Here is a 26,946-nt window from a genome sequence, read left to right on the forward strand (position 1 = left end):
AAAAGTGCAACTAGATACATTCTGGGGCAGGAATGTCCTACAGTGACAGGCTGTAAGGAACTGAACCTTTTTAGCCTTGAACCGAGAAGACTAAGAGGAGATCTGCTCTAAGAATCAAAATTCCTGAAAGGCACAGACAAAGTCTACCCAGCAAATTTCTACAGAAGTAACAGTGAAACGTGTTAAGTGGAAACTGCATGGGGGTGCATTTAAGATCCAAAACCAGATTAAATTCTTTACCCAAAGGGTGAAAGAGGTATAGAGGTATAATAAAGAGGTACACGGAACAAGAAGTTCAGCTAATGTTCTTGAAGCTGATACCTGATAAGATATGGCTGGCTGAGATGCTTGGTTCAATTAACTACTGACTTCCAAATGGACCAGATGTGTCCAATGGCCTTTTCCATTTTCTTATGTGCTCGTTTCTCAGGACCAGGTTGGGAACTTCAGTCCATTCACTGGCGCTAGAGGAGAATGTTGCCACAACCCTGAGCGGGGGACAGAAACAGATTTAGTTTAAATGTGGAATTCTTTTACAGTATATACACACAATGTATATATTTACACTAATGTAACAGATATGTATTTCAGTGATATAGGGTTTATTCTCAATTGCTTGTGAAGAGCTTTGGGATTTCATTAAAATTAAAGGCACTATACAAAAAATGTTACTAAAAAGTATAGATGAACTTAAAGTATGGAATAAAACATTCTGTTGAATACATTTTTCAGCTCTGTGTAATCAAAGCACTTTAAGTTTATACTTTATTGACTCTGCATTGACTATAGATCTGTTTGATTGAACTGTAAAGTCAGCTTGACCAAGTGCTGTACACTTAGGTGTTTTCTGAGCTTCTTTCTCTGCTGTAGTGCAATAATTCCCCTTTCTCTCATTTGTAAAATGTCCTCAATTACGCATCCATAAGGATTCTGTGAAATTTAAGGACCACTGAAGATAAACATGTCTGACTCTCAAACAGAGGATTTAAAATAGTTATTCCCATTCCTGGTACATTGTCTCTTCTGGAATAGCTCCAGCTAATTTTCTCACGTTTTCAATTTGCATTCAGCCCCTTAAAGGTTGAATAGGATTTGTATTTGGTGTCCACCATGTACCAATTTTTGAGTTCAAGAATGGCCCCCATTCAGGTGTCTTCCCCGAAATATTATCCAACTGACCTGCAGAAGGAAAAAAAAGCTCACCGTGGGGATTGTTTTGACACAGTGCCATCCTCACCTTTGTTTGTTCATCATAAATTGATCACCTGTCAAAAGTGGCCTCATCAGAAATAAGGGTGAGCAAGTTGAGCAAAGGCTAAAGAAATGATGTAGGCTGAATTTGTTGGAAACACTTCTCTTGAAGTAGGGTAGTTTGATTACCCAGGACTAAGTGTACAAAAAGCAAAAACCCAATTCTAAATGAACAAGCAGATCAATTAAAATTCTCAATTAGCACATGAGTTTTAAAGCTCAGCTTTAGAAGATGAGAATTTGAATGGAAGCATGGTATGGTCTTGGGAGTCCTCCATTTTCAACCCGATCTGCATTTTTAATCTTCTGTTTAATGATGATACGGTATGTATGTACTTTATAATTAGGATTTATCTGTCTCTCATCAAAGTTAGGTGGAGTGACATTTGGCAGCTGCTGACTTTTCATGCTTCAAGAGATGTGACAGAAACTGTTATAGTTTTCTAAAATTACAACATTGCAGTGTTCATCATCCTCTTATTCCTACATTTTGTTCAAGTTTAAAATGGGCATTTTCATAATTTTTAAGGTAATTCAGGATTCTGAGATGGCTCATAAGAGAAGGAGAATTTGGTGGGCAATATTTCTGTTAAAGGTTATGAAATGTGGCCAGAGCACAATATCAGTTCTGCATGGACTGAATGTGCCTGCAAAGAGGTTATTCCCTGCAGCAATGGTGGGAAATGAGAATAAATAACGTTTGGATCAGACCTTGTTCCAGGCCTAAAGCAATAGAGGACTATTGGTATTGATGTTATTAAAATCCAGGGGTATTCACATACATGATTCACATAGTACTCATCCTTCTTGAGTAACTCATTATATTCTGTTGTCGCTTATTATTTCTGTTATGGTAATCAATCAATATGGTGAGCACCTACAGTATAATGGTGATAATACAGTATACGGTGATCACCTACCGTATGGGTGGAGTGGTGGCTCTGTAGCTAAGGATCTGCGCCTGTGACTGGAAGGTTGCCGGTTCAAATCCCGTGGCCGGCAGAGGAATCCTACTCTGCTGGGCCCCTGAGCTTAACCCCAACTGCTCCAGGGGCACCGTACAATGGCAGACCCTGTGCTCTGACCCCAAGCTTCTCTCCCTGTCTGTGTCTTCATGGAGAAAAGCTGGGGTATGTGAAAAGATGAATTCCTAATGCAAGAAATTGTATAGGGCTAATAAAGAAACATTATTATAAAACCTATTTGCTGAGAAACTAGTCGAATAATTTAGCTCACTTTTGCACAAAAAATAATTGTTGACAGATATACTATTTATTTTGCTTACCAGTGATAAACCCTGAATTAAGCCTTATTTTTGTGCTTTTATCTGCTACAACGCACGCAATACGCCTCTGCAGGTAGGATAATCAGATCAGGTAAACCATCCATCACTCAGGACTCAATATTGCTTTCCATGCCCCCTCCTGATTACTAACACCATCAGGTGTTACCTGCTGTAATAGAGCAAGTCCGTCAGGTAACAGTTACCATCCTTTCCTTTTTTTCCCATTGTTCAATGTGATGGAGTTAACTAAAATGGAGAGAAGAGTGGTTTTCTGTTCTTTGAATTTGAATACATATCAGGCATTATATTTGTACCATTTATAGAAGGGTGTATATAAAATTATTTGAAAATATGATTCATATCATAACTTGGAAAGAAGATTTATTTTAAATGATTTTCACCTTCTGCTCGATTATTGAAATTTGTTTGGCTATATATTTTTTTTAATCCAAAGCAACTTAGATTTGTGCTCACTCATTTATACAATGTCCTGTCTCAGGCTTGAGTCGAGTAACCCTCTTTGCAAGTGTTGTAACGAATCCCAGATATTTTCAGAACAAGATAATAAACCGTGGCAGTAAATGACATCTTTGTGTTTGCAGTACACAGGTATTCATCATATAGACTTAAACCATGTGTAGCTTCATTTGATATCTTTTGAGACTGGTTCTGCCTTCTGTAAGTCCAGAAGGTCTCTTTGGCAGAGACGGGTAAAGGTGATGGGGAAAAAAATGCTGGATAAAGCATAAGAACATACATGCATACTGTCTACTAAAATCTTCTATTAATTAGCTAGAACCTTGTTTGAAACAAATAAGAGAAGAAGGGCAGAGAAGATTTTACACAAAATGAAAGTACAGTACATGTGTATTTTCAATTGGACAACACAATTTCAAATCTTCAACCAGTTCCAACCTTGATAGATTAGTAGCTTTTATTTTTTGGACTCTATGTAAAGGCCTGTTTTAAATACATCATTTTAACTGCGGAGTGATGAAAACTGTTCCAAATTTGTTTGAATTTCAGAGGATCTTGAAAGTAGTGGGGTAAACTGACGGCTGTAAATAAATGCAGGAAGACTCTTTTATAAATATTTGTGCAAGCTTATGGGTCTGACTTCTTAAAGATGAATTACTATTTATTTTGTTTATGAAATATCACAATAAAAACTGTATTGCCGTTATATTTCTTTTTCAGAATACACTGCAATTTTGTACAAAAGAATGGAAAAAATGGCATTACCAGGACATACTGTATATTGTTGGACTATGGGACTTCAACATAGTTTTTGCCAAAAGCTGAAACAATCTGCATTATATATTACTTGTAAATAATAAGTGCATGTAAGCAGCAGACTAATTATTTTGCTTTTATTATTATCAGCATTAGAAAGTTCTGAAGTGAAACACATGTAAGGGAGCTGTTTGGGGGAAAAAATAAATTATTTCTTATCATGGCTTGCTTTTCTGTTTTTTTCTAGCTCTTTTCCTTTCCTTCTCTTTCCTTCCTGTTTAACTGTATTTCCTTATGCCAATGGAGTGAAGTCAGAACTACATAAAAGTCACTAGGAAGAAATACCGTAACTACCCTTTTCCTGGAGATGGAATACCAAGGGAAACGGTGAATTGGATCCTGTGCTATGTGCAAACCTATTATAACACCTTAGCAGATAAACACTAAACTCAATCTAGAACTATACAAACTATACATTTGTATAAAAGTATACAAATTGCATTCTAAGAGCTTTCTAAGAGTGAGTCCACCCGGGGTGCCGCACTACACAGTTTTCTTGTTTTTTCCCCCCTTTGTTTTGTGTTCTTTTCGGGTCTCGCTAACCCCTCGCTGGCGCCTCCGCCCCCCTCAGACGGGAGCGTCGACTTTTACCGGTGCTCGCCGCGGCTCCCCCCTCCCGCATTGCTACAATGCATTTAACATTGTACAGACCCCTCAAAGTGCTCAATCTAAGGTAAAGCACAGAACTCTCACAGCATCTATCCATTTTCTAACCACTCTATGCAATTCGTGGTTGCAGGGGAGCTGGAGTGTTTCCTAGCAAGCGACAGGCACAGGGGGGGATACAAATCCAATACACAGGGGCAAACATGCATAAACTACACCTGAGTCAGGAGCCCCAGACCGGTACCGAAATCAGGACATGTTAAGCAGCAACACTGCATGTGACCCCATGCTGCCCCAGGATGATCAACATACTGCAATCTGCTAAGTCTATCTGAAAAAGAGTATAGAGGGGAAAAAAAGTCATGTAAAAATTTAGAAAGTTAGACTGGAAATTACTAAAATCAGGTGGTCTAATGACTCTTGGAGCAGAGGTGACATGCTGCCTGCCAGATTGCCCAGGAGAAACTGGGCAGGTCTTGATAGAGCACAGCACCTGGTGCTTCGTGCTTTCACGCAACAGCCAGATGACCAGAATATCTTATTCCCCTCAGCAATCACTGCTGGTAAAGCATGAGGAGGGAGGTATGGCCCATGACCACTACAGCAGCACACTCCCCAACGGCAAAGCAGTCATTACAAAACATAGTTAATTCCTCATGCTCACCTACAGTATCGGACGCTTCATGGCTTGGCATGATTCTCGTTTCCTGTCTGTCCCCCTGTCTGTCTCTGGGTGACAGGACCTTTTCCCCCTGAGCTCCGAAGCTGTGGAATTCGATCCTTAAGGATATCGGAGGGTCACCTACCCCGAGCTCTTTCAAATCAAGACTCAAACCCTCCTTCTTTATAAGGGCTTTTATTTGACTGGTTCTGTGTCTGCCCCCTTGCTTTCCTAATGTGTAATTCTGTTGTCTCCTCTAATTGTGAAGGCACTTTTAAAGGTGCTACTGTATATAGAATAATGTTTTTTATTATTATTGTATGGACTAGCCATATTAATGCATATACTCTGAGTAAGCAACTACTGTGCAGTAAGTTGTTCTTTTTTATGATATAATTAGAATGTGCTCGCTTGCATACAATACTCTAAGACCACATAACTGAGAGTTAATCACAGTACACTGAAACTACTACACAGTAGTTAACAGAACAATTATTGTGAATTTTTGCTGCACATAATATTGTACCTCATTAATAATTTGGATTATTAATTAATAACTTAAAATAATTAACTTCTAATTATTAATAAAACGTTTTATTTGGATTACTTGCAACTGTTGGTCTTTATTTTGTCCCTGATGCTTGTAACAAAAAACCTGAAGGCTTTATGATTCTGTTCAAGCAAGATGCAATGGACATTCAGTCTGAAATTGCTGGGATGCCAAATTCAATTCCTGGAGGGCCACAGTGCCTGCTGTTTTATATTTAATTTTATTTTACTTAATTAAGTGAGATAACCATTTTATTAATTAATTTGGCTAATCTACCATCAAAAAGAACAATGATTTATACATAAATGTCTGACAGATGTGCCCTACCAAAGATTAGAACCCAGAGTAATCCTCAGTTACAAATCTTTAAGTGATAACATGATAATTCCCTTTGACTGTGCTACGCATTGTTCGTTTTATAGCAGCCGGAGGTACATCTGCCTCCCCATCTCAGTAATTCAAAGACCGCATTTGCTGCCCTACTTCTAACCTCACTTTCACGCTGGGCTTTAGAACTGCAACTTTAATGGTACAATTAGAGTGCTATATTTAAATTCCCTTCCTTTCCAGTTATTTAATTAAAGGCTCACTGAGGTTACCTGCGTGTGCCACTGTATGTGACTTGTACGACTAATTACATCGCACAACACCCTCATTTAGCTTTCCATATGTACTCTTTTATGGCAATGTCCTCTGGGACTGATATCCCCTGGACATACCCACAACTTAGCTACTAATTGCAGCTATTCATCAGTGGAATTAAGCACAAAAGTGGTCACCTATCTCATACCATTTATTGCCTTAAAAAGCTTTTGTAGTGCAGTGTGGGGAATATATTGCAAATGTGTTTATTCTCTGCTAGATTTTAAAAGACAGACGCCTAAAAATTGGATTAGTGTTCTTGCATAAGGCATTTGTGAATGGTAATTATACTTAAACATATTTTTAAAAGCAATTTGTACTTTTCAACTTGCAACAAACATTTTTCTTCAGTCTTCAGTAATAATTAGCTTGATAGACCATATTTAACTTATGCTAAATATGATGTATCAAGCTATACAAGTTAAGAATTTATATACATAATTACTGAGAAAATTGAAACCCAATACTTTTGTTTGTATGGAGACATTTTATTTGTGTGAGAGATATTTAAGTTGTTCGAGCATACAGTTTTGAAACAATTCACAAAACTTAAAAAATGAAAAAGGAAAAATGAATAAAGCAAATTAGGGATTTATTTTTACAAAACAAAGCTAAAAAATCTATTTGAGGGTGTACCGATAAGACACAAGTTCCTATTGATCTGAAAAATAGCATTACAAACAATGAAAGAAATCCAAATTGTTTTTTGTTTACCTTTGATGAACAAACTGTCAGTATAAGCCAATAGTTTGTTCAAACTAAATATCCAGCATCTTAAGTCATCTATAATGAACAGCATTTTTCCCCAACAGAAACCTTAGCACATTACAAAGAAAACAATAAAAAAAAAATCATCTCTCTAAAAGTGTAAGGCACACTCCAGAAACGATGAAAATAAAAACCTATAACCTCCATTCTTCGTCTGCTGTCACATTTACCTTTCCCAAAAGGGACTGTGCTATTAAATGAGGAAGCTTTTAACAGGGAACCCAAGTTCAGTATTCATAACTGCTGTAGCTTGAAGAATATTGCCATCATCAGTTAGGGTAACAACTCACTGTCACAACAGCATAATACCATGGGTCATATAATGGACCAGCTGTAGTTGTTTTTTATTGTAATTTAATCCTGCCACCTCCTGTGAAAAGGTGGTAAACGACCACCTAATCTGTAAAATTTAGAAAGCTTCCGTCTGAAAGTCAAATGAATATTAAATGACTGAATCAAACATGATTTCACTGCAACCACAGCAGACCTGCAGTAAGACCTAACAATCAACTGCAGAAAAGTGGGTACTACAGTGCCCTACTCAATTGGACTCTCAGGTACCTCCCATGCTGTTGGTCTGGTGTGGTGTGTTGTATAGCACATATTATAGAAAAGAGTTCAGTCTACCTCAGCATATACTGTATGTATATACATTTGTAAATATTCAAAATAAAAACACAATACAGTGTACTGTTATCACAGTTTTAACAGACAATAGTGATTAAAAATATTCCTTCATTTCCCTTGAAATGAACCAAATCAGTTACTCTGACACCAAATGATATTGGGGAGACATTTCTCAGTGCAATTCAAGAAAACAAAAAACAAAAAAATGAAAAACAACAGAAATCAAAATATCATTCAAAATTGGAAGCTCATTGAGTAAGCTTGGTACAGCAGTTGTAACATTATAAATCCACAAGTAAGGAAAACAAAAACAAATGTAATTTCCAAAACAAACTTGACATGACTGTACTACAATTGAGTAAAGTTAACAAAATCAAAAACTGGGGAAAAAACTGAAATGCTAGTTTGCTGGCTGAATCCAATCACATCATTATATACTGTACCTGTTCAAAATTCACGTGGCACCTCATTAGCTGTAAATGATGCACAAGCTGCAATCTGAACAATTTCAAGGTTCTATACAAAAAGCTCTAATAAATGCTATTAATATTCATTACCCTGGGAGGCAGCCAGATTGATTTTCTGCCAAGAAGATTGCACACCTGAAGAAAGCTCTACAGCTGAAACATGCCTTTTCTCATTATTTGGTGCAGAATTAACCTGTTTGTTCCTTTGTTAGATTATGCAGGTAACAGTCTAATATACTACCTGGAACTTTTAAGTGATGTAGTGTTGTTTTTACATAATGTAGTGTATTCAATAGGCAATTTTAGAGCCAGTTTCCACAAATAATGTAATAATTATCACAGACATTCAAATTATCGGTTCTAAGTAGATTTTGATTACCTGCTTAAGACAACATTACACAAGCATTCAAGCCCAATTCAATAAAACAACTAATAAAGTATAAAAAATTATCTGTTGTTCGCTTATAATTCTCTTTATATAAATTGCATGACTTTATGCCTTCAAGTAAACATCTCTACCTTGCCTTAGTAGACAGACGAAAATGTCGAAAGCGAAATGTTGAAAATTGAAAATCGAATTCAAAGGCACACATACATGAGTTAATGATGGCCTTTTCTTGTTTTGTTCTGGTTAATGAATAGCAGTTAGTGTTTCAAAAAGTATGTGCAAATATTTAAGTATTAGTTTTGGAATTTAGTATGACATAATATTTTCTATTTTCATATTTGTATAAAAAATGAATCGCAAATGTTTAGATTTTAAAATATCACGTGATCACGCACAAATTAATAGGCCATATTTCAAATGGAATGTATTCAGAACACCATGGATACTTAACCTGACAGTATTTTTGCTTACTTTTTTATGTAGTTTTTTTCTATCTCCATTAATTCTCCATTATCCCTTTCATAATTCTCCATTAGAATGCAGTGCCAGATACATCATGATACTTGACCTAACTCCATTCTAAAAAAAAAACTGCCCTCGCGTGTCATGTTCTGAACAGTGTACCACTACATCAACCGATGAATCAACCAATGTCACAGTTTATAATTCACAATTAAATTCTTTGTTCTACTCAACTTGTAAAATCTTTTTTTCAATACGATTGCATAGACAGCTATGCAGCCCCTTTCTGAGTGTTTAATATACATCCATTCTGATAACAGAGCCAAGACTTAATAATGCCAGCGTTACTGCCAATATTTAAACTTTGAATTCAACACAATGATTTCTGAAAAGGAACTGAATGTAGCAGCTCACTCAAAAGCCGACACAGTTCATCACTGTATGAGGCAGTCATACAACCCTTAATTTACATAGCAGCATCTGTGGTTTGGAAGGCACATCACATAATATACAAACAGCAAAATAAAACATCAAAACAACTTCATTCTTTTTAATTCTTTCCTAGCTGGAACTGAGCTAATCAATGTTGCATTATTTTCAAAGTACCATATATTACAGGCCATAATCATGTAGCTGTCTATGTAACAGAGTCACTTCTTCATATCACATGTACTTCTGTTAACTTTTTGAAGAACAATCTTTGTAAATTAAACTGTGCCCCTTTGGTTTTTTAAGTATGGGCTGGCATGGCTGTTGTTTTAACAAGTAGACTTCTAGAACAAGCAAAACGCATACATATAAAACAACAGCAATAACAGCAGAGTATGCACTGGTGTGTGGGAAGATTAAAAATAATAGACCCATTATATTGGGGAAAGAGTCCGTCTCTGGTGAACAGTCAGTTCGGGATGCCAAACGTCTACAATGAAGATAAGTCTATAGCTGTCAGCATCTTGCCAAACTTCATGTTCAAACGAGTCATCAAAGATGAGCACTTTACCTTCTTCCCAGAATCTGCAATAAGAGAAACAACATATGATGATCAGAAGGCAGCAATATCACCCCCTCCTGTAATAAATGCATCTGCCATCCATCCATTATTAGAAAGCTGCTTATTTCTGGGAGAATCACGCAACCTGGAGCCTATGTTTTTTCAGTGGGGGTACACCCTAGATGGAGTGTCAGTCCATTTCTGGGTACATACACATAATCACACAATGAGAACTTGATCAAAACCAGCAACATTTTGGAAGATGGGGATAAACAAGAACGCACAGAGAAAGCTAATTAAAAACTCACAGAGAACATGCAAATGTCACACAGAAGGCACACTAGGCTGGACTCCCAGACTTGAACCCAGGACCCAAGAGTTCTGAGGCGGCTTCATTGACTACTATATCATGGACGAGTCATGGTTTAGTCTGAACCACCTTACATAACTGAATGCTTTATTTTGTATTGCTTCACATTGAAGTCAGAAGAAAGAGCAGACAATAAGTCATACGTATGTTAATAAAATTGACCATTTCAAGACAAATTATTAGTCACTAAAATGCTGCCAGTACAATTGTTTCTGTTTTCTAATTGTTCTGTACAATAAAGATGATCTTAGGCTTTTTAATTTAAAATAATTGTAAAAAGTACTATTGAAGTACTATTTTACACATGAAATCCAGACTAGTATGCTTGATCAACAGCAGATTTTGTTTTAAGATACAACTTATATAAAGCTTGAGATACAGATCTCAAACAAAGAAGAGCCTGGTTGCATATAATCTCAACAAGCACTTTATTACTCAAGCAGGTTTCTTAGTACTTTCACAGAGAATTAAAAACGATGCGTGACATGATTTGCTAAATAATTAAAAAGAAACTAAACTAAAGGCTATGCTTGAAACATTCAGTGCAGTGGGCAGACAACCACTTGTCAAAGGAAAACTGTACTGTGATTCAAGGGATTGTAATTAAAAGGGACAGCATAATGCTGTGGTGACTCAACTACTTTGTTAAATATGAAGAATAGAAAGACAACAAGTTACTTGGCTCGGGCACTGTTCTTTACAATTGATTTCCCAAATTGGTTACAAGACTGGCATCACAATTCTCATTCAAAACACCACACAAAGCCTGAAGTCTGTTAGAGGCAGAGACCCCCATTTTCTTACCTGGTGTCATTGGCACATCTTATCTTACAGCCTTGCTTGGGAATGACCAAGCCCAAATGCATTCTCAGGCGACAGTTTGTGGGTCCTGTGTGCGGCCACACGTGTGTACCAGGCTGCATTACAGAGTACTTGATCTGTATGGAAAATACAGAGGCAGGAGTTTGGTTTGGAAAAACAACCACAACACAATTTAGTGTGAAATTTGACATTATACAGTACAATCCAAGTTTGGACCTGGACCAGAGTAGTTGGTTCTCCAACTCGCAAGACAAAGAAAATCCTGAACTAGTTGCATTCCATTACTTTCACCAAACACCCCCCGATCTGTACACTGTGGTTTTAATGGGACAATGTCTTCTTGTCCTTCCCAATGGACTTGAATGGCAGCTGGATTTTCTGAGTCACTGCTCAAAGCACAATTTTCAAATTCACTTATCTCTATTAGCAGCTCACTGGGGACTTTGATTCCATTTTTTAAACATACAATTATACGAGCAACATATGGTTTCCCTTTGCTGAACACAAGGCAGCACAACTAAGACAGGGGATCGAAGCGTCTGGACTCGTTTGGGTAGGCAGCCGTGACGCCCTGCTGGACAGAGAGTCGTGCATCACGCACCTGTCCTCTCTTGCAGGCTGTTGCCTCTGGAAACCGATCCAACAAAGTGCAGGTTTTCGGCACTCGGCGGCAGGAATCTTCATTCTTTCGACCTGGGAGACAAACCCAAATAATTCACTGTACATGCCCACTGTACTCACAATGTGCAAGGCAGGAGAGCCCCATCCTGCACCTGGTGACTCACACACCCGCTGTTTTCATTCCCCCCACCTTCATGAGATAATTCAAGCCTTACGCCGGCGTCACACTACACGACTTTTCCTAGGATTTTCAGTCGTAGCCTTCATTTACATAACCGTAAGAAAATCACAGTGAGTTGTAGAGAGTCGCAGCGCACACTTGTTACCCTAAGTTGTGTAGTGTGACACCCCCAGCGACTCAGTCATAGCGCTCTTAAAAGCCCTTACAACTCTCCGCGACTCGCTACGACAAAATCAAACGTCTTATTCCGGTGTGCTCCACGCTGATTGGCTGTCAGAATGAGGCGACCTCGCGGTACCTTTATGGCGCAATAAGAGATTAGGAACCGTGATGAAAAGTCGTGAGGGAATCGTGTAATTAGTCACCCCCTGCGGTTCCTAGTCGTATAATTTGACACTCTTTAGGACAGAAAAAGCACCGAGATTCAGCCACTGCAGTCGTTAAATTTGACATGCTCTCCGACTAGAAGTCGTGTCGAGTCATGTAGTGTGACGCCGGCATTAATTGATCTAAGAAGTTACTTCAATGGAATATTTGCATTTTGTTTATGCAGTCCCAATTTCTCGGACTGATTATTAAATCTCAGTAAAAAAATAAATTCATTGAACTTATAGATAAAAAAAAATAAAATTTCAAATTAAGCACAAAATCCTGAACTTTGTGAAAATCCTGTAAGTCTTCATGTTGTCACAAACTCGCATTAGAGTTCCCATGGTTTGCGGCATGATGCGGCCCTTCCTGCTCGCTAGTCAATGCAATGACTAATGTAATTCGATGTACGAGCTGTTAAGTACAGGTTGTGCAGCAGACATTTCACCACAGAAATGATCCAAGGTGATCTACATGCAGTAACAAGTTGCATTTATTGGCAAAACCATTTCAAAGTCTATTAAAAGAGATGTATTCACAAGAGATTAAAAGAGATGTATTCACAAGCCTGCTTGATTACAATGTGATAAAGCCACTACACTTCATTGGAAGTTTGGTTGCCTAATTCTGAACTGCAGAAGATAGCAGTTCAGACCTGGACTGGACCTGCGCATACCTGGACATTTTTTCTATTTTGTGATGTAATTTAGAGGTTTTGCAAGTTACTGTGTAGATTTTACTTTTATTGTGGTTTGAAATGCACTCATAAATGCTGAGTCTTTCTACCATGAAATATAAAAAATACCATTACAGTTCCCCTTAAAAGCTCCCAACATGTTGAAGAGCCGGGAACAAACAGTTCAAATTAATCTAATCAAATTAATGAAGGGTTTGACTGTGTAGCTGTGGGCTCATATTCAACAAAAACCAACAGGGGTATGGGTCAGCAGGACAAGGACTGAGAACCAGTAGTGTAAGGGCTGTAGAGTATGAAGGTATGAACAAAAATATACAGAGAGCAGTTAATAACAGGGACATAGATGCCTTTAGCTAATTGGACACCATTGCTCAGTGGTTAAGCTCTTTTCAATCATCAAGATGAATAGTATTCTGTACTATTAGCTACAGTATGTTCCCCAAGCTACACATGCAAGTCAGCTACCCTTGTGATATTAGAAAGAATTACCCCATTTATTTATTCTTAATTTATTATAAATCCCTTGTGACTGACATAGAATATCGTTTCTTTTATAGTTAATAAAAAGGTTAATTTTTTAGTAGTACAACCACAAAGGGACAGAAAAACTGTGATGTAAGCTGTCTGAGAAATAAATAAGTGAAATGACTATTTCACTCAGGTGGTTACTAAGGAAGGAAGGGTAGAACAACAGAGGTCTATAACAGGACCTAATTTACAGTTGATCAATCATCTAGTTTCTAGAATATATTCTGATACTGTAAACTACTCAGTTCTGCCCATGATACTAACACTGAAGAGCCTATTTCATCCACCACTGCACAGCAGACCAGGAAGAAAAGTGAGAAATCACTTCACCAGCTGAATTAACATTGGAAAGACCAGATCGTAAAGCCCTACACCAGATCTTAGCGTATGTATTGATGGGCAGGATTTTCTGTAGTATGTAGCTATAATCCTGGGCAGGTAACAACGGTTTTAGTATAGTTAATAAAATAGATCAGGTGGGTAGCTGTATCAGCATGCATAGACTGCAAAGGAACAAGTAATACGCTTATTCCATGCTGAAAAGAGAAGAAAAAAAACACAAAACACAAACCCCAAGAAGGCTCCACAGCCGAAATGTTGTGTTTTCTTTCTAGTTAATAAAATTGTCATGTTTGCAGATGATGCCAAAAAAGGAGGATAATCCAACACTGTAGAAGCAGCAAATTAAATAAAAAAACTGGAGGATCTCATCCAGTTATTTCTCACAGGAAGGCAAAGTATCTACTTCAACAACTTGTTTGCTTGTTCCCTGCACCCACAACCCTTTATGTAAACGGAGGAAGTGCAGCTGTGAGACAGCTGTTCTAATGGCCATATGATACTGTTCTGTCTCAGACCAAATCAAAAAGTAAAACAAAGAAAGTACAGCTTGAAAAGCACAAGCAAGGCATATACTTGACCTGAAAGCTGTGTTGATAAGGATTTTACACAAATTTAACTTAAGAGACTGTTAGATCGCTGTTGATTCTATACAGGTTAACAAAACACATTTCTCTATAACATCATAAACACTTCAACAGCTTATGTTATTTTCTTTTAAATTATATTTAATACTAGTCTTAAAGCTAATTTAAAACTTGTTTTGTTCCGGGGTAGTTTATCCTTTTAACAATTTAAAATAAAAGAATAAAGTAAAACAAAAGCTAAATTAAGTATTGTCACCAGGAAGATGCAATTTAATCTAATTTTTTGTTTAATGAAACAATTTGCTCATTTACCATAGTGCTTTCCTTTTCAAAGCTCAAACTGTTCATCTGCCCTGGCACTTTGTGATACAATTATGCAGCTTTGCTGAATATTTCATAAGCCAGAGAAGCTAAATGGTAACTAAACAAATCTGAATATAAATGAATCATGTGTGATTATTTATTCTGTGAAAGACAGCTATTTAAAACATAAAAGACAAGCAAACTGAACCACACCACCAGCTCGACAAGATCGCAGGTGATGTGTTTTACCCTCACCATTGTCTTTTTTCCAAAAAATAATACAGAAATTCATTAAAGCAGTGTGTGTTCATTGAACATGACAATATAAATACCTTAGCCTTTTGAAATCATTATTTCAAAAGGATATGTAATGTGGCACCATACCGTGCTCCATTGAGATGTTACTTTAATAGCTTGCTGTGTCTGTCTGTCAATTATGAGTTCTCACATTCAATTAATGGGAACTGTATCCATGGGTTTGACTGCTCCCAAAGGGCACACGCAAGGCACTGATTGGATCACTTCGCTGATTAAGCTCCTGATTGGAGGACTGGAGGTCAACGCTGGGGCAGGAATAACAACATCAATACTAGTGCAGAAAAAAGGGTGTCATTTTCTCCTTAGAGTGAAAAAGTACAGAAATGTAACCGTTTATCGCAAGAGAACAGAAGTCTTTAAGTCTTCAATTTCAAGAGTCTTTAACCAGCTTCATTGAGTAACAACTAAAAAAAAGAAGGAATGCATAATTTCCTCACACAAGAACACGCTTGAACACGTCTCAGCTGCCTGGCAGAAAAGGACTGACAGGGTTTACATGTTTGCTGAGTCAGAGGTTTTATTCCAATCAGATACTATAATCAAGAATGCTAATAAAGCTCATATTTTGGTAGCTGCCTTTTACATGCTCACACATTCACAAATGTGAGTCGGTTTGGTTTTCAGTCTGACCCTGGATTCTAACGCTTGTGGTGTGGTACAGCAGGACCCGTTAGTAATAGATGTTACGACCTACCTTGCTGCCAGAGTGTAAACTGACCCCATTCCCCTTTCTCTCTCAGGTTTTCATCTTCGGGTGCAAAAAGCCCTCTCTCAGCGTCCATCACTGACAGAGCCTCATCGCGGATCATCTTCCAGTTTCTCTCCAGTGTCTAGGAGAACAGAGTGTGGTTAGACTGGCACACGATCATATGGAGTACGCGAAATGTCAATTTTCAAAGTGAGGACAGAGAGGCTCCAAGAAAAAACATATTAAGAATGGTTACAGATGCAAATAAATTATACCAGACTTGCTTGTACATTATACATTGTTCCTGAGGTCTTTATTTACATTCTTATATAATTTCCATCTTGTATGTCCACTGCACCTCCTTTCAAGAGGTTACCTCTGGTGCCAGGATTGTTGTCCTTGAGACGCCTGTATGTCTGACATGCATACATCAGCAGTTTTCTTATCTGACGCTTCCTTAGCAACTGTTTCCACATGAGAATGAAATGTATACTCTTAAAGTAGAAAACTGTCCATTTTTCATTGTGTGGATCCAGTGATCTCTCTGATACAATTTGTATAGTTTAATACAAGTTTACAAATTAAAAGAGGCCATTCACCCCTTATGCTGTACATCAAACTTATATTAATCATCTCAGGTTTCAAGACAGCCATTAAACACTGTGTTCAAAGTCATATTAGTATCACTCTCTGTTGGGAGTGCTTGCATTCATCCTCCGTTGTGATTCCCGAACTTTATGTTTCTCTGATATTTTTTCCTGTCATTGATTTTGTTTAGGTTTTGTCTAGAAATCTCTTCTGTCATTAAAAAAAAACAAGTTTTATATAGATACATGAACTTACTGTGTTTTTCATTCCACGAGAAATTGAGTTGTTAGATGGTAAAACAAATGTAAATATACATGCAAATAAAAAGTAGATGTTTAAAACATATGTATTCTGAGGGTCATGAAAACACACAACAAATGCCTCAAAATTTCCCCCAGACATATGTATTCGCAAATACTAAAAAACTCATCTTGGTCACTTGATACAAAACTATATATGGAAGAATAGATCGCAGATGTGCAAATGTGGATGTGATAGTGGTGATGTTCGCGGATTACTGCATCAGTGACAATGGGTATTAAAAGCCAGGGATGCCATGAACTCATCACAGCTGAATCAAATTGCTACAGCTGCCACAGGACACTCGTTGGTGGCCCTGGTCAACAATAGAAAGCCTTCAGTTGTGATAAATTCAGACCAGTTTAGCTCACTGGCCAGTGCCACAGCCGGTCACCACCCTTCTGAGAGATTAGTACTAGTAATATATCTAATATCTAATATAAGTAGTATCCGATAGAGGCCTCTCCTGGACAAACGTGGCTCTGCAGCCCAAACCCGCCTTCACTTTTGATCTGATAATGGGTGCGAGCATTAATTTGTAATATATATATATACTGCATATGATCACCAAGAAAGAAGAGTAAATTATTTACCATGTAAATGGTATGTACCATTTAAAAATACACGTAATGAAGAGTTACATAGTGATATAAAAAGAAAACACTGACATATTTTGCCAAATTAAACAAATGTATAGATAACAGCCAGGTCAGCTCCAGCACAGGAAGAAAGCCCCCCCCTCCCCCCCCAGGATGAAGACCAGAGTCTACATGGCAGCTCCCTGCTGAACAACCAGCACAGCACAAGGCACTGTGACATGTCTGGGCACCAAGACTTTCCAGCAGAAACTGGCCAATCGCAGTCTGGCACCGCACTGTGCTCATCGACGAGTCAGGGCCCAGTCTGTTCCAGCACGACAGCAGGCACAGAGCGTACCACAGGCACAGGGAGAGGTACCATGTGACTGCACTGGGGATCACGCTTAGACTGACACGGCTGGTAATAATCCTCTTTTGATCTGATAATGGGTGCGACATTCATTTCTCATTTCTATAGATCTACTGTATATGATCACCAACAAAAGGAGAGTAAATTATGTACCATGCAAATGCAACGTACACTCAAATATTTTGCCAAATTAAATAAATTTATAGATAACAGAAAAACACTAAGGAAAATGGTTTCTGTTTTAGAAGGAACAGTGTGTGTTTTGACAGCCTTTTTTCAAAATGCTATTTTAGCTCTCCAGCTTGGAAGCTGATGATTAAAGGGGAACTGAAACACTATTTTTATATTTCGGGGTCAGAACAAATCGTCATTGATGAGTGCATTTCAAACCACAATGAAAGTAAAACGTACACAGTAACTTGTAAAACATCTAATTTACATAACAAAATAGACAAAGTTTCCAGGTATTCACAGTGCCATACTGCCATCATTGTCTACGATGGCAACAAAACTTCTGTTGAGATGAAGTAGCCCCATTACATTGTAAACAAGTAGGTTTGTGAATACGTCTCTTTTAATCCAATAAAAATATTGCTATTAACTTCGAGATGCTTTTCTGACAAACACTACTTGTTACTGTAACTGTGCATACAGATTACCCTGAAACATTTCTGCAGTGAAATGTCTGCTTTCACTACCTGTACATGATTTACATTAGTCATTACAGTGACTAGCGAGTAGGAAGGGCTAGTTTATGTCACAATTCTCACAATTCTCACACTCTTACTCTCTCATATGGCCAGACCATCAGTTTGCGATAACATGGTGACCATAATGTTACTTTCAAAAAAGTTCACGATTTTGTGCTTAATTCAGAATTTGTCAAATTAATTATTAAAGAATTAATTTATTTTGTTACCAAGATTGAATTACCATTCTGAGAAATTGGAACTGCAGCTCTTGGGGTATTCTACCAGAAAACATTAAATCAAATATTCTGCCAGGAACTAAGAAATGTTAGAAAAATAAAACCGACCACAATAACACTATTTGTGAATTTAAAAGTGGACAGAAAACAGTCCACTGCCACAGCCTTGTGAATCAGTGAATTTTAGTTAAAAATGCAATGTATTCAACTGATTTACTTTTTCTATTGTCTTCATGCATATTACAAGTCAGAACTAAGGACAAAAAACAACTTCTTCAGATTCTTTCAAATTCTAACAACAAAGTGTCACAGGTGTTACATTTCATTGAATTAACTAGAGGACTTTTGGCCATAAACAAGTAATCAGCCTGCTGTTGTTACAGACAAATGTTAACAGCAACCTTTCATTTGCCCTAGCTTCTACTTCACCCCTAGGTCTGTCTATATTTAAGGCCCTGGAAATAGTCCACAACATTGCATCTATTATCCACAGCAATTGTTACCAAAGCTGTCAGTTCAGGTCAGAGACTTCTTGCTTTTTCAATCCATTGAAATGTCGTTTCGAGTTAATGTTTACAGTGTAAGGCAACAATAAGTTACTATTTTCTTTCTACTCCAAATACACCCTCAGGTTCCAAAACTGACATTACAGCACAAATGGCTGACATACAAATGAAGTGTGCAAAATATCTCTAAGCCCAGTTCATGACCAGTGGTGATACTGCAGAAAGTAAGAAATGTCAGCTGCGATACATACTGTACATCTTTTGCTGCCATTTCGTTAATGAATCCCTGGTATTTCCTGCACAGCTGTATTGGAATCTGTTCCTTGTTGAACTTCAATTTTTACTGTTCTGAAAAAAATGTGGTACTTGAAGCTATGTTCGTTTTATGATATGCAATCTAATCACTATTATATGACAATTTTACAGGTGTAGACACCTGTCAATGCAGCAGAAGATGGATAACATCCAGGCACTAGAGTGCCAAGTGTGATTTTCAGTTGTACTGTGGCCAGAAGATTTACTGAAGGTATTTACTCAAATAATTCAATATTTACACGGTACTTAGAGCAAAACTGCATCTTCAAAGATTAAGGTCCTTAATTTTCAATGACAAAATCTTTCATGGATGGTTTATTTTTACATTTAGATAGATAAATAGTATTGCCTAAATGACTTTTACATCTAGCATTAAGGTAAAGTATTTTTATGATTTACCTTTACTGTTTCAGAGTTTAAAAAAGGTAATTGTAACATCATGTACAGTAGGTATCTGCAACCAAAAATCATTCTGTCTATTTGATGTCAATAAAAATGAGTCGCATGATTCAATTATAATTACACATACAAAATAAGACACAGATAAACTGTGTGCCACAGACGAGCATAATTAGTGAGTGTACCTTAACAATATCTAAGCTCTTCAGCCTTTTTGAATTTCATGAATTCACATTATTTCCTGTTGCAGAGACCAGCAAAGGGGTTAAGTTAAAAACAGTACTGATAGTAGATAAGAATAATAAGAATAAGGTTAAAAATGTGTTTACAGTAGGATGTGCATAACCATAGAACTGTTTTTTCTAGTTCATCTGTTATCATTTTAACATAAAATATGTTCCGCAAAAAGTTCATACTACTGCATATGCAGTCCTGGACATTACTCTTTATATTGCCTGCAATTGTCATAAACAAGAAATGAAAATAAAGAATTTCCAGCCCAGAGAACATAAGAGAGAATTGCCCTTAACTAAAAATCTAGTGTAACACAGAGTAGCCAGGAGGCTTTGTAATCTGTACAGTACTTGAGAATCTAAAATAATAATAAGAATACATAATCAAAATTTTCCTTAGACTACAGCTACCTTCATGAAAAACGCAAAGAAAATCAAATATGAGCAGGCAAATGGCAGCAATAGATGACATCACTGGTTTCAAAAGGATTACAGCACAGACCATCTTCACAGGTGGATAAATAATACAGCAGGTGCAGCAGTGTGCTGGCATTTAGTCATGCTCTTGGCACTGAAGAAAGATGAAGCATTACGATACAAAAAAACACACACAAAAGTGGTAGGAGGTCCTGAATGAGAAAAAGGAACAGCCATTATCTCTACTCCTCTGTCCCCCTCGTAATTATATACGTCAGTATGAAATGTCTTCTGCTGTGGTTTCCTTTTTGTTCCAGAAATACAAAATGCCTTTGATCAATACAGCTTCAACAAACCGTGATGTCTATCAACGTCTTATTTTAAAACATTTATATTTAGGGCGACACATGCTATATTTCTGAGAGAACACAACAAAGAAATCATTGCTCAGGTAAGTCTTGTACTTCATACTTCAGTTATTTGGCCTCTGAAAGACAACACATATTTCTGGTCTTCTGCCTAAAAATAATCACAGATCTCCTGTAAAACACTGTATTATTTCATAGTGGAATACTGGCGCTGTTTAAAATTTATTTTCTAAAAATATTGTTTTAATGTCAGAAAAAGTTTATGTACTAAACATTTATAAAAAAGTGTGCTTTTGGAACTACCAAAAATTAAATATACCAGTATATTTACAGTGCCAGTAAATAAACCAACAAAATACCAGTAATTACATGCTTCCATTACAAAGCACAAAAGATGTGTTAGACAACTAAAGTGCATTTAGTTGTGCAATAAATGAACACCATCATATCATCATTTAATGAAAGATATAAACCATTATACAATTTTCAATTGCTATGTAAGCCTGTAGCAAATCGGCAAATTAAAATGTGCCTGTTTGACATTTCAAAACCAGTCCAAAACACGGTAAATTGTTTAGAAACAATACGACATACTGAGACATTTTTACCTTTACGAGATCTGTGTAGCCAGTTTCTTTAGCTGTCCACCAAGCCTGGGCTTTCAGTCCATTCACATTGTACAGAGATCGCTGCCATACTGATGCAAAGTGTCCTCTCTTGTGTCCAATTTCATACCATTTGTAGGCCTAAAAGAAGTTAGTATAGGTCTTGTTATTTATCCCCCTGTTTACACATCAGTATTTTGCTTTCTGACTTTGAGATTCTTGAGAAAGCATGCAGTTATTAGCAATGATTCACTGCTTCGCATGAAGACAGACCCATACATCTTGACAAAACGTAAGAGCAAGCCAGCTGAGTAAACAGTAGTAGCACACACCCATCAACAAGTACTGGAAACACCTGCCCCTTCCTGGGAACTAGAAACTGACAGTCCAGGCAAGTAGCTGGCTTTTCACAGCAAGACGCCTGCCATCTTTAAATTGAAGGGAGAATGGACACTGTGTGTAACATATAAAAACATCAAGACTGTATCACAATTAAGCATATTGTTATGATACAGATGGGTCACCATATTAATCAAAAGGTAGGAATCCTGACACCGCATTAAAAGACAGGATACACAGCTTAGACAGCCCCCAGCAGTCATGAATGAAAACCAGCAATGTGTATCACATGGTTTCTGGGCATTCTGAAGAAGACAGAAGTATTGTTCCACTTCACAATGTATGTGAAGATTATGTGATTTATATAACACGTAAGAATATGTTTCAGTGTAATATTTCTTTACATATAGATCTTTTCTTCATGGGTTTGTGAATGTATGAATGCTAAATACTGTACTTGATTTCTGTACACTGCTGAGCAGCAGGTTTCTGGCACAAAAATAAATAAACTGCTATATCAGAATGTTTATTAAAGCAATAATGAAAAAGGTGCATTCCCTCCAGAACAATACTGATTTATACTATTAGAACATCTTACTGACATCTTTGTCGCCGACTCTTTGCAGGGCATCCCCCAAGTGGAAATAAAACCGGCCGTCATCGGTTCCTGCATCGCCAGATTCTAGTCCCTCCTGTAAAATGTAAAATAGCAGTTCAACGGTCGTCGCTAATAGGTTAAGACCTATTGTTATTGTAATTTAAATTAACGCTTCAGAATAATATGAAACACCAATTCATGCAGATGTAATGTTTAAGTCCTTAAGTGCAGCTTTTGCCTTTTTAAAAAGGTAGTTAAGCCCATGAATAGGATCCACTCCAGGTTATTATACACAATTCAATATCATTTTAAATCAATATAAAGAACCTGTCAATCAGGAAAATCTAGGGTACAGCAGGCAAAGGCAGGTACTTTATTAACAGGTCGAGCTCATCTGCATTTATTGTCCGCAAATAAGTTTAGAACATGAAAATTGTATCTGTTGGATGAGATCATCATTAATATATTTTACAGCAGCAGTTTTAAACAGCAGATCGTAACCCCATTGGTGACCAATGTAGGTAAGCAAAGACAAGAGTAAAGTGCTAAGAAATATAACAGCCTGATTCTTCTGAAACTAGAGCCTTTTTTATATAAGACACACAGGTATATAAGTAAGAAACGCATACACAAACTTAACTAGATGTAGCTAGATAATGTTATAGTCTGACAAGATTTACCAGATGATGAAATATGTTTCTATTGAGAGAATGAGGTAAATCAGAAGAGATCTCAGAGTCCAAGATAACAGTGTGTGATTTTCATTCTCTGGGTCGGAAAAGTAGTTTGACATCAAAATTTCATCTCATTTCATTAATGCCCATTTAGAGACACTTAATAAAACCTGCAGTTTATCTGTTAAATATTATGTATGTTTCTATTATTAATCCAAATATTTTCTGCCATTCTGGCATATTTCATTAAAAATGTATGGTAAAGCACAGTATAATAAACTACTTTAATCCCACAGTAAGTGATAGTGCCCATAAATAAACAGATACAAATACTTGACTAAACCTAACATATAGCAACAGAGAATGTCTGTATATTTAAAGGCATCAGCTTGGTTGGTTCCAAATTTTTAATCCTGATCCTGTGTGGTTTCAGAAATCACCAAACTTTAAATTAATAAGATTATATTGATTTCTACTCTGATATAACATTCATTATTGTTCTATTAGAACACCAAACATTAAATTAGTAAAACCACATATTTTTCAGCAATGTTTCTTTCTAATTTCTAACACCTTAGTATTTTATCAGAAGTGTTGAGGTCAGAGAATGTTTTTTCCACAGTTTACTTACCCTCAGGTATGGAATACTTTCAGCTATCATGTTCTCAGCTTTAAGGATGAAACCATAGTGAACTTTGGCAAAGCCGTCATTTGGCACTATAGATAAGACCTAAAAATAAAACATGACTATCATTAGTATTTATGTGTTGCAGAAAAACACCTGAATTTGATTAGTCTGTTCTTTCTGGGATAACAGCTGCATAACAGCAATCATACATTTAAGCCACAACAGATGACTTACGGCTTAAAGATGCAAGGAACTCAGCAATAAGAAAGCTCTGAACTTCCAAGTGCTGTTTTGTGTTGTTCACTCATCTTGACATCTCCCATCAGTCAAGGGATCCTGGTTCCAAATATAGAAACACTACCTCCTAAACTGCTGAAAAAGGGCTACTGAAATGCTCAGTCTATTTAGGCATTCCCCACGAAAATCTAATACTGATACCTTCTGTGGACTATAGTTCATTCAATTAATTTTCTTTGATCAAGTCTGAAGAAATATCACATGATCTTTGAAACTTTTTAAAGAAATTTACATTAAGCTCAAAACCCACAAGGACTACAAAAGCTAAAAAAGAACATTTGGCAAAACTGAAACTATTAAGTATCCTGTGACCTTTGTATATATTGCCAAATATCTATGCAAATAATTCCTGATAGATGAGGAGATACAACATTTAATTCCTCCTACATTACTTATAAAACGCTATAGCCAACAGAGAAAGAACAGCTGGCCATCAGTACATGAAGATATCCAACAATATCTGGGACATATTCCTTATTATTTACATCAACATCATTCTGATGGCACAGTTTCCACAAGTTATAGACAAACTGTTCCTTCAAGTATGTCTGCCTTAACAGAGATCTGCGGTTATTATGCTGAAACTGCAAAGAGAAAACCAATCTTTGCATGTATGGAAGGGTCAAATGTATTGTCAAAAATAACACAAGGATTCTTCATTGTTCTCAATAGAAAGTTCACTGCATTGCTCTCTCAACACCTTCAGAAGATTATCTGTAGGATGTCCATAAAAACATCCATTTACTGCATCTCTAAGCAAAACAAATGAGTGTCAGACACAAGTATCCTTGTGGTTTTAAAAAAGCATCCCACTTCTACATCTAATCCACCCACATGGAGCTGTGAGATGTTGGCAAGGACAGCTGTTTAGATCACTTTACAATGAGTGAACATTAAGATGAGTTAAAAGATATCAAATCTTGCTCACATTTGGTTGAAAGAAATTGTCGGTCACAAATAAAAATGAAAACACTGAAAAAATGGTAGTATTCTATTTAAGTTCAGAGATGAAATTTTAGGCTCCAATTTTAAAGAAGAACGGCAGCCCCAATTTCTCAGACGGGTTATAAAATCTTGGCAACAAAATAAATTCTTTGACCTTATAGTAAAATTTTACACATCTCAAATTAGGTTTTTGTGAAAGTACTGCAATAGCTGCCATATTGCTGCAAACTTGCATCTGAGTTCCCACGGATTGTGACGTGATGCGTCCCTTCCTGCTCACTAGTCACCTTAATGACTAATACCATCCAATGTACGAGCGAACAAGGACAGGTTTTGCAGCAGACTTTTCTCCACAGAAATGTCCTGACATCAAATTGTTCCAACTTGGAAAAGAGGCCTGCTTCACAAGCCTTCTTCTTTACAATGTAATAGGGTCGCATCACATCACTGGAAGCTTATTCCCTCATTCTGAATCGCAGAAGATGGCGCAGCCCATACTTGGAAATTCAGTCTATATTATTATGTAAATTGGAGGTTTTACAAGCTACTGTCTACATTTTACTTTTTTTGTGATTTGAAATGCACTCAGCAATGCTGATTCGCTCTAACCCTGAAATATAAAAACGTTCAACTTTAAAAAACGGCCTTATGAGTTGCACGTGAAGACTTTGGAGACTGGAGAGTTTCAGTGGATAGAGTAAGCAAAACTATGTACCTCTTTATAGATTTGTTTCGCACTTTTGTTGTCTCCCAAGAGCAGGTAACCCACTCCCAGGTCATTTTTCAGGGAAATGTCTTCAGGAAAAAGCTGCACCAGTTTCTCCAGCGTCACAAGAGCACCTCGCATGCGACCTACACGGTCAAACGGAAATTAACCATTCCATGTCAAGTGAAAATAGAACATATATGGCTCTTGTTCAGATATGGAAATGAAAGACACTGAATATGTCATTTCAATGCAGTAAAATTTTCTGTAAAATGATAGCTTTATTGAGAAGGTACAGCTGCCAGGAAGTACAAATACCATTTTTTATTTATTTTTCGACAAATCACAGTGAAATGCAAAAAAAAAAAACAATTTGTAGGAATCATTCTCATTAGAAAGACTAAAACATATTATTTAAAATAGGGATACTCAGGTACACACATGAAAGAAAACTAGCTAACCGTGGGAATAAATGTCATGTCATGTAATTTGCCAAACCGCTTTATACCATATGGTGTCGCGGGAAGCCAGACCCTACCCAGCAAGCAAAGAGCACAAGGCAGGGTACACCCTGGACAGGACACCAGTCCATCACAGGGCAAGTGCAAGCCACTCATACATGGGGACAACTTGGAGGCTACGGTGTTCAAGGGAACGTTTCCGCAGGTCTTTCCTCCCGGTGGCTGTCAGGGTGTATAACTCTGCCCTAGGCTAGGACTGTTAGCCCTTCATTTGCTCGTCCATGGACAGCATGTTTGCTCCATTGTACTTTTTGGACAATCAGTCTGTATAAACCTATGCACATTTTGCACATATTTTATTGTTTTTACAGTGACTATGATCATCACATTTTGCACACACCTATGTATTTATTTATTTTTATTTATTTTGATGTCTTTTGTTTTATAACTATTCTGATGTCTGTTTTTGCTGGACTGCTGTAACACATCAATTTCCCTACGGGATTAATAAAGTATTATCTATCTATCTAAAACAGCTTCGAAGGCCCGACGGTCTGCACTTCCCTCGTGTGAGAGCCCGGGGGTGTGGCAGCTGCTAGCCGAGACACAAAAACGACAAAAGTGTCTCTTCCAGATTCGGGCGAGTCCACAGCAAAATGATCTGTGACTTTTCATGCATAGGAAAAAGAAAACCAAGGGTTTCGTGACAGGAGGGCGTTACCTAAAAACTGCTGTCTCTCGGCACGTCGTCTGAGGGCCAGCTTCACCAGGTCAGCTGGGGCGTTGGGCAACTCAGCCGCCTCTCTGAAAGTGTTGACGGCTTTGAGAAGAACCTCATTGCTTCTCATTTTCTCTGCCAGGTCGTCTTCAGACTGTT

At 37.3% G+C, this 26,946-nt stretch overlaps 1 protein-coding gene across 5 annotated transcripts in view; it reads right to left on the reverse strand.

The window, feature by feature from the left end:
• Window positions 1–6,863: 6,863 nt before the first annotated feature.
• unm_hu7910 (un-named hu7910) overlaps window positions 6,864–26,946 on the reverse strand; it is an 84,007-nt gene continuing 63,924 nt past the window's right edge. For all 5 annotated transcript variants that reach the window (XM_015353578.2, XM_015353580.2, XM_015353581.2 and 2 more), the window contains 9 exons: window positions 26,791–26,941; window positions 25,618–25,754; window positions 23,664–23,762; window positions 22,363–22,452; window positions 21,425–21,562; window positions 15,821–15,956; window positions 11,785–11,876; window positions 11,166–11,299; window positions 6,864–10,014 (listed from right to left, as the gene is read on the reverse strand). In XM_015353578.2, the coding sequence (XP_015209064.2) occupies window positions 9,864–10,014; window positions 11,166–11,299; window positions 11,785–11,876; window positions 15,821–15,956; window positions 21,425–21,562; window positions 22,363–22,452; window positions 23,664–23,762; window positions 25,618–25,754; window positions 26,791–26,941 (1,128 nt within the window). In that variant the 3' untranslated portion in view covers window positions 6,864–9,863. The remainder of the gene's footprint in view (window positions 10,015–11,165; window positions 11,300–11,784; window positions 11,877–15,820; window positions 15,957–21,424; window positions 21,563–22,362; window positions 22,453–23,663; window positions 23,763–25,617; window positions 25,755–26,790; window positions 26,942–26,946) is intronic.

Source organism: Lepisosteus oculatus, chromosome 6 (genome assembly GCF_040954835.1).
Source record: "Lepisosteus oculatus isolate fLepOcu1 chromosome 6, fLepOcu1.hap2, whole genome shotgun sequence".
Lineage (NCBI taxonomy): Eukaryota > Metazoa > Chordata > Actinopteri > Semionotiformes > Lepisosteidae > Lepisosteus > Lepisosteus oculatus.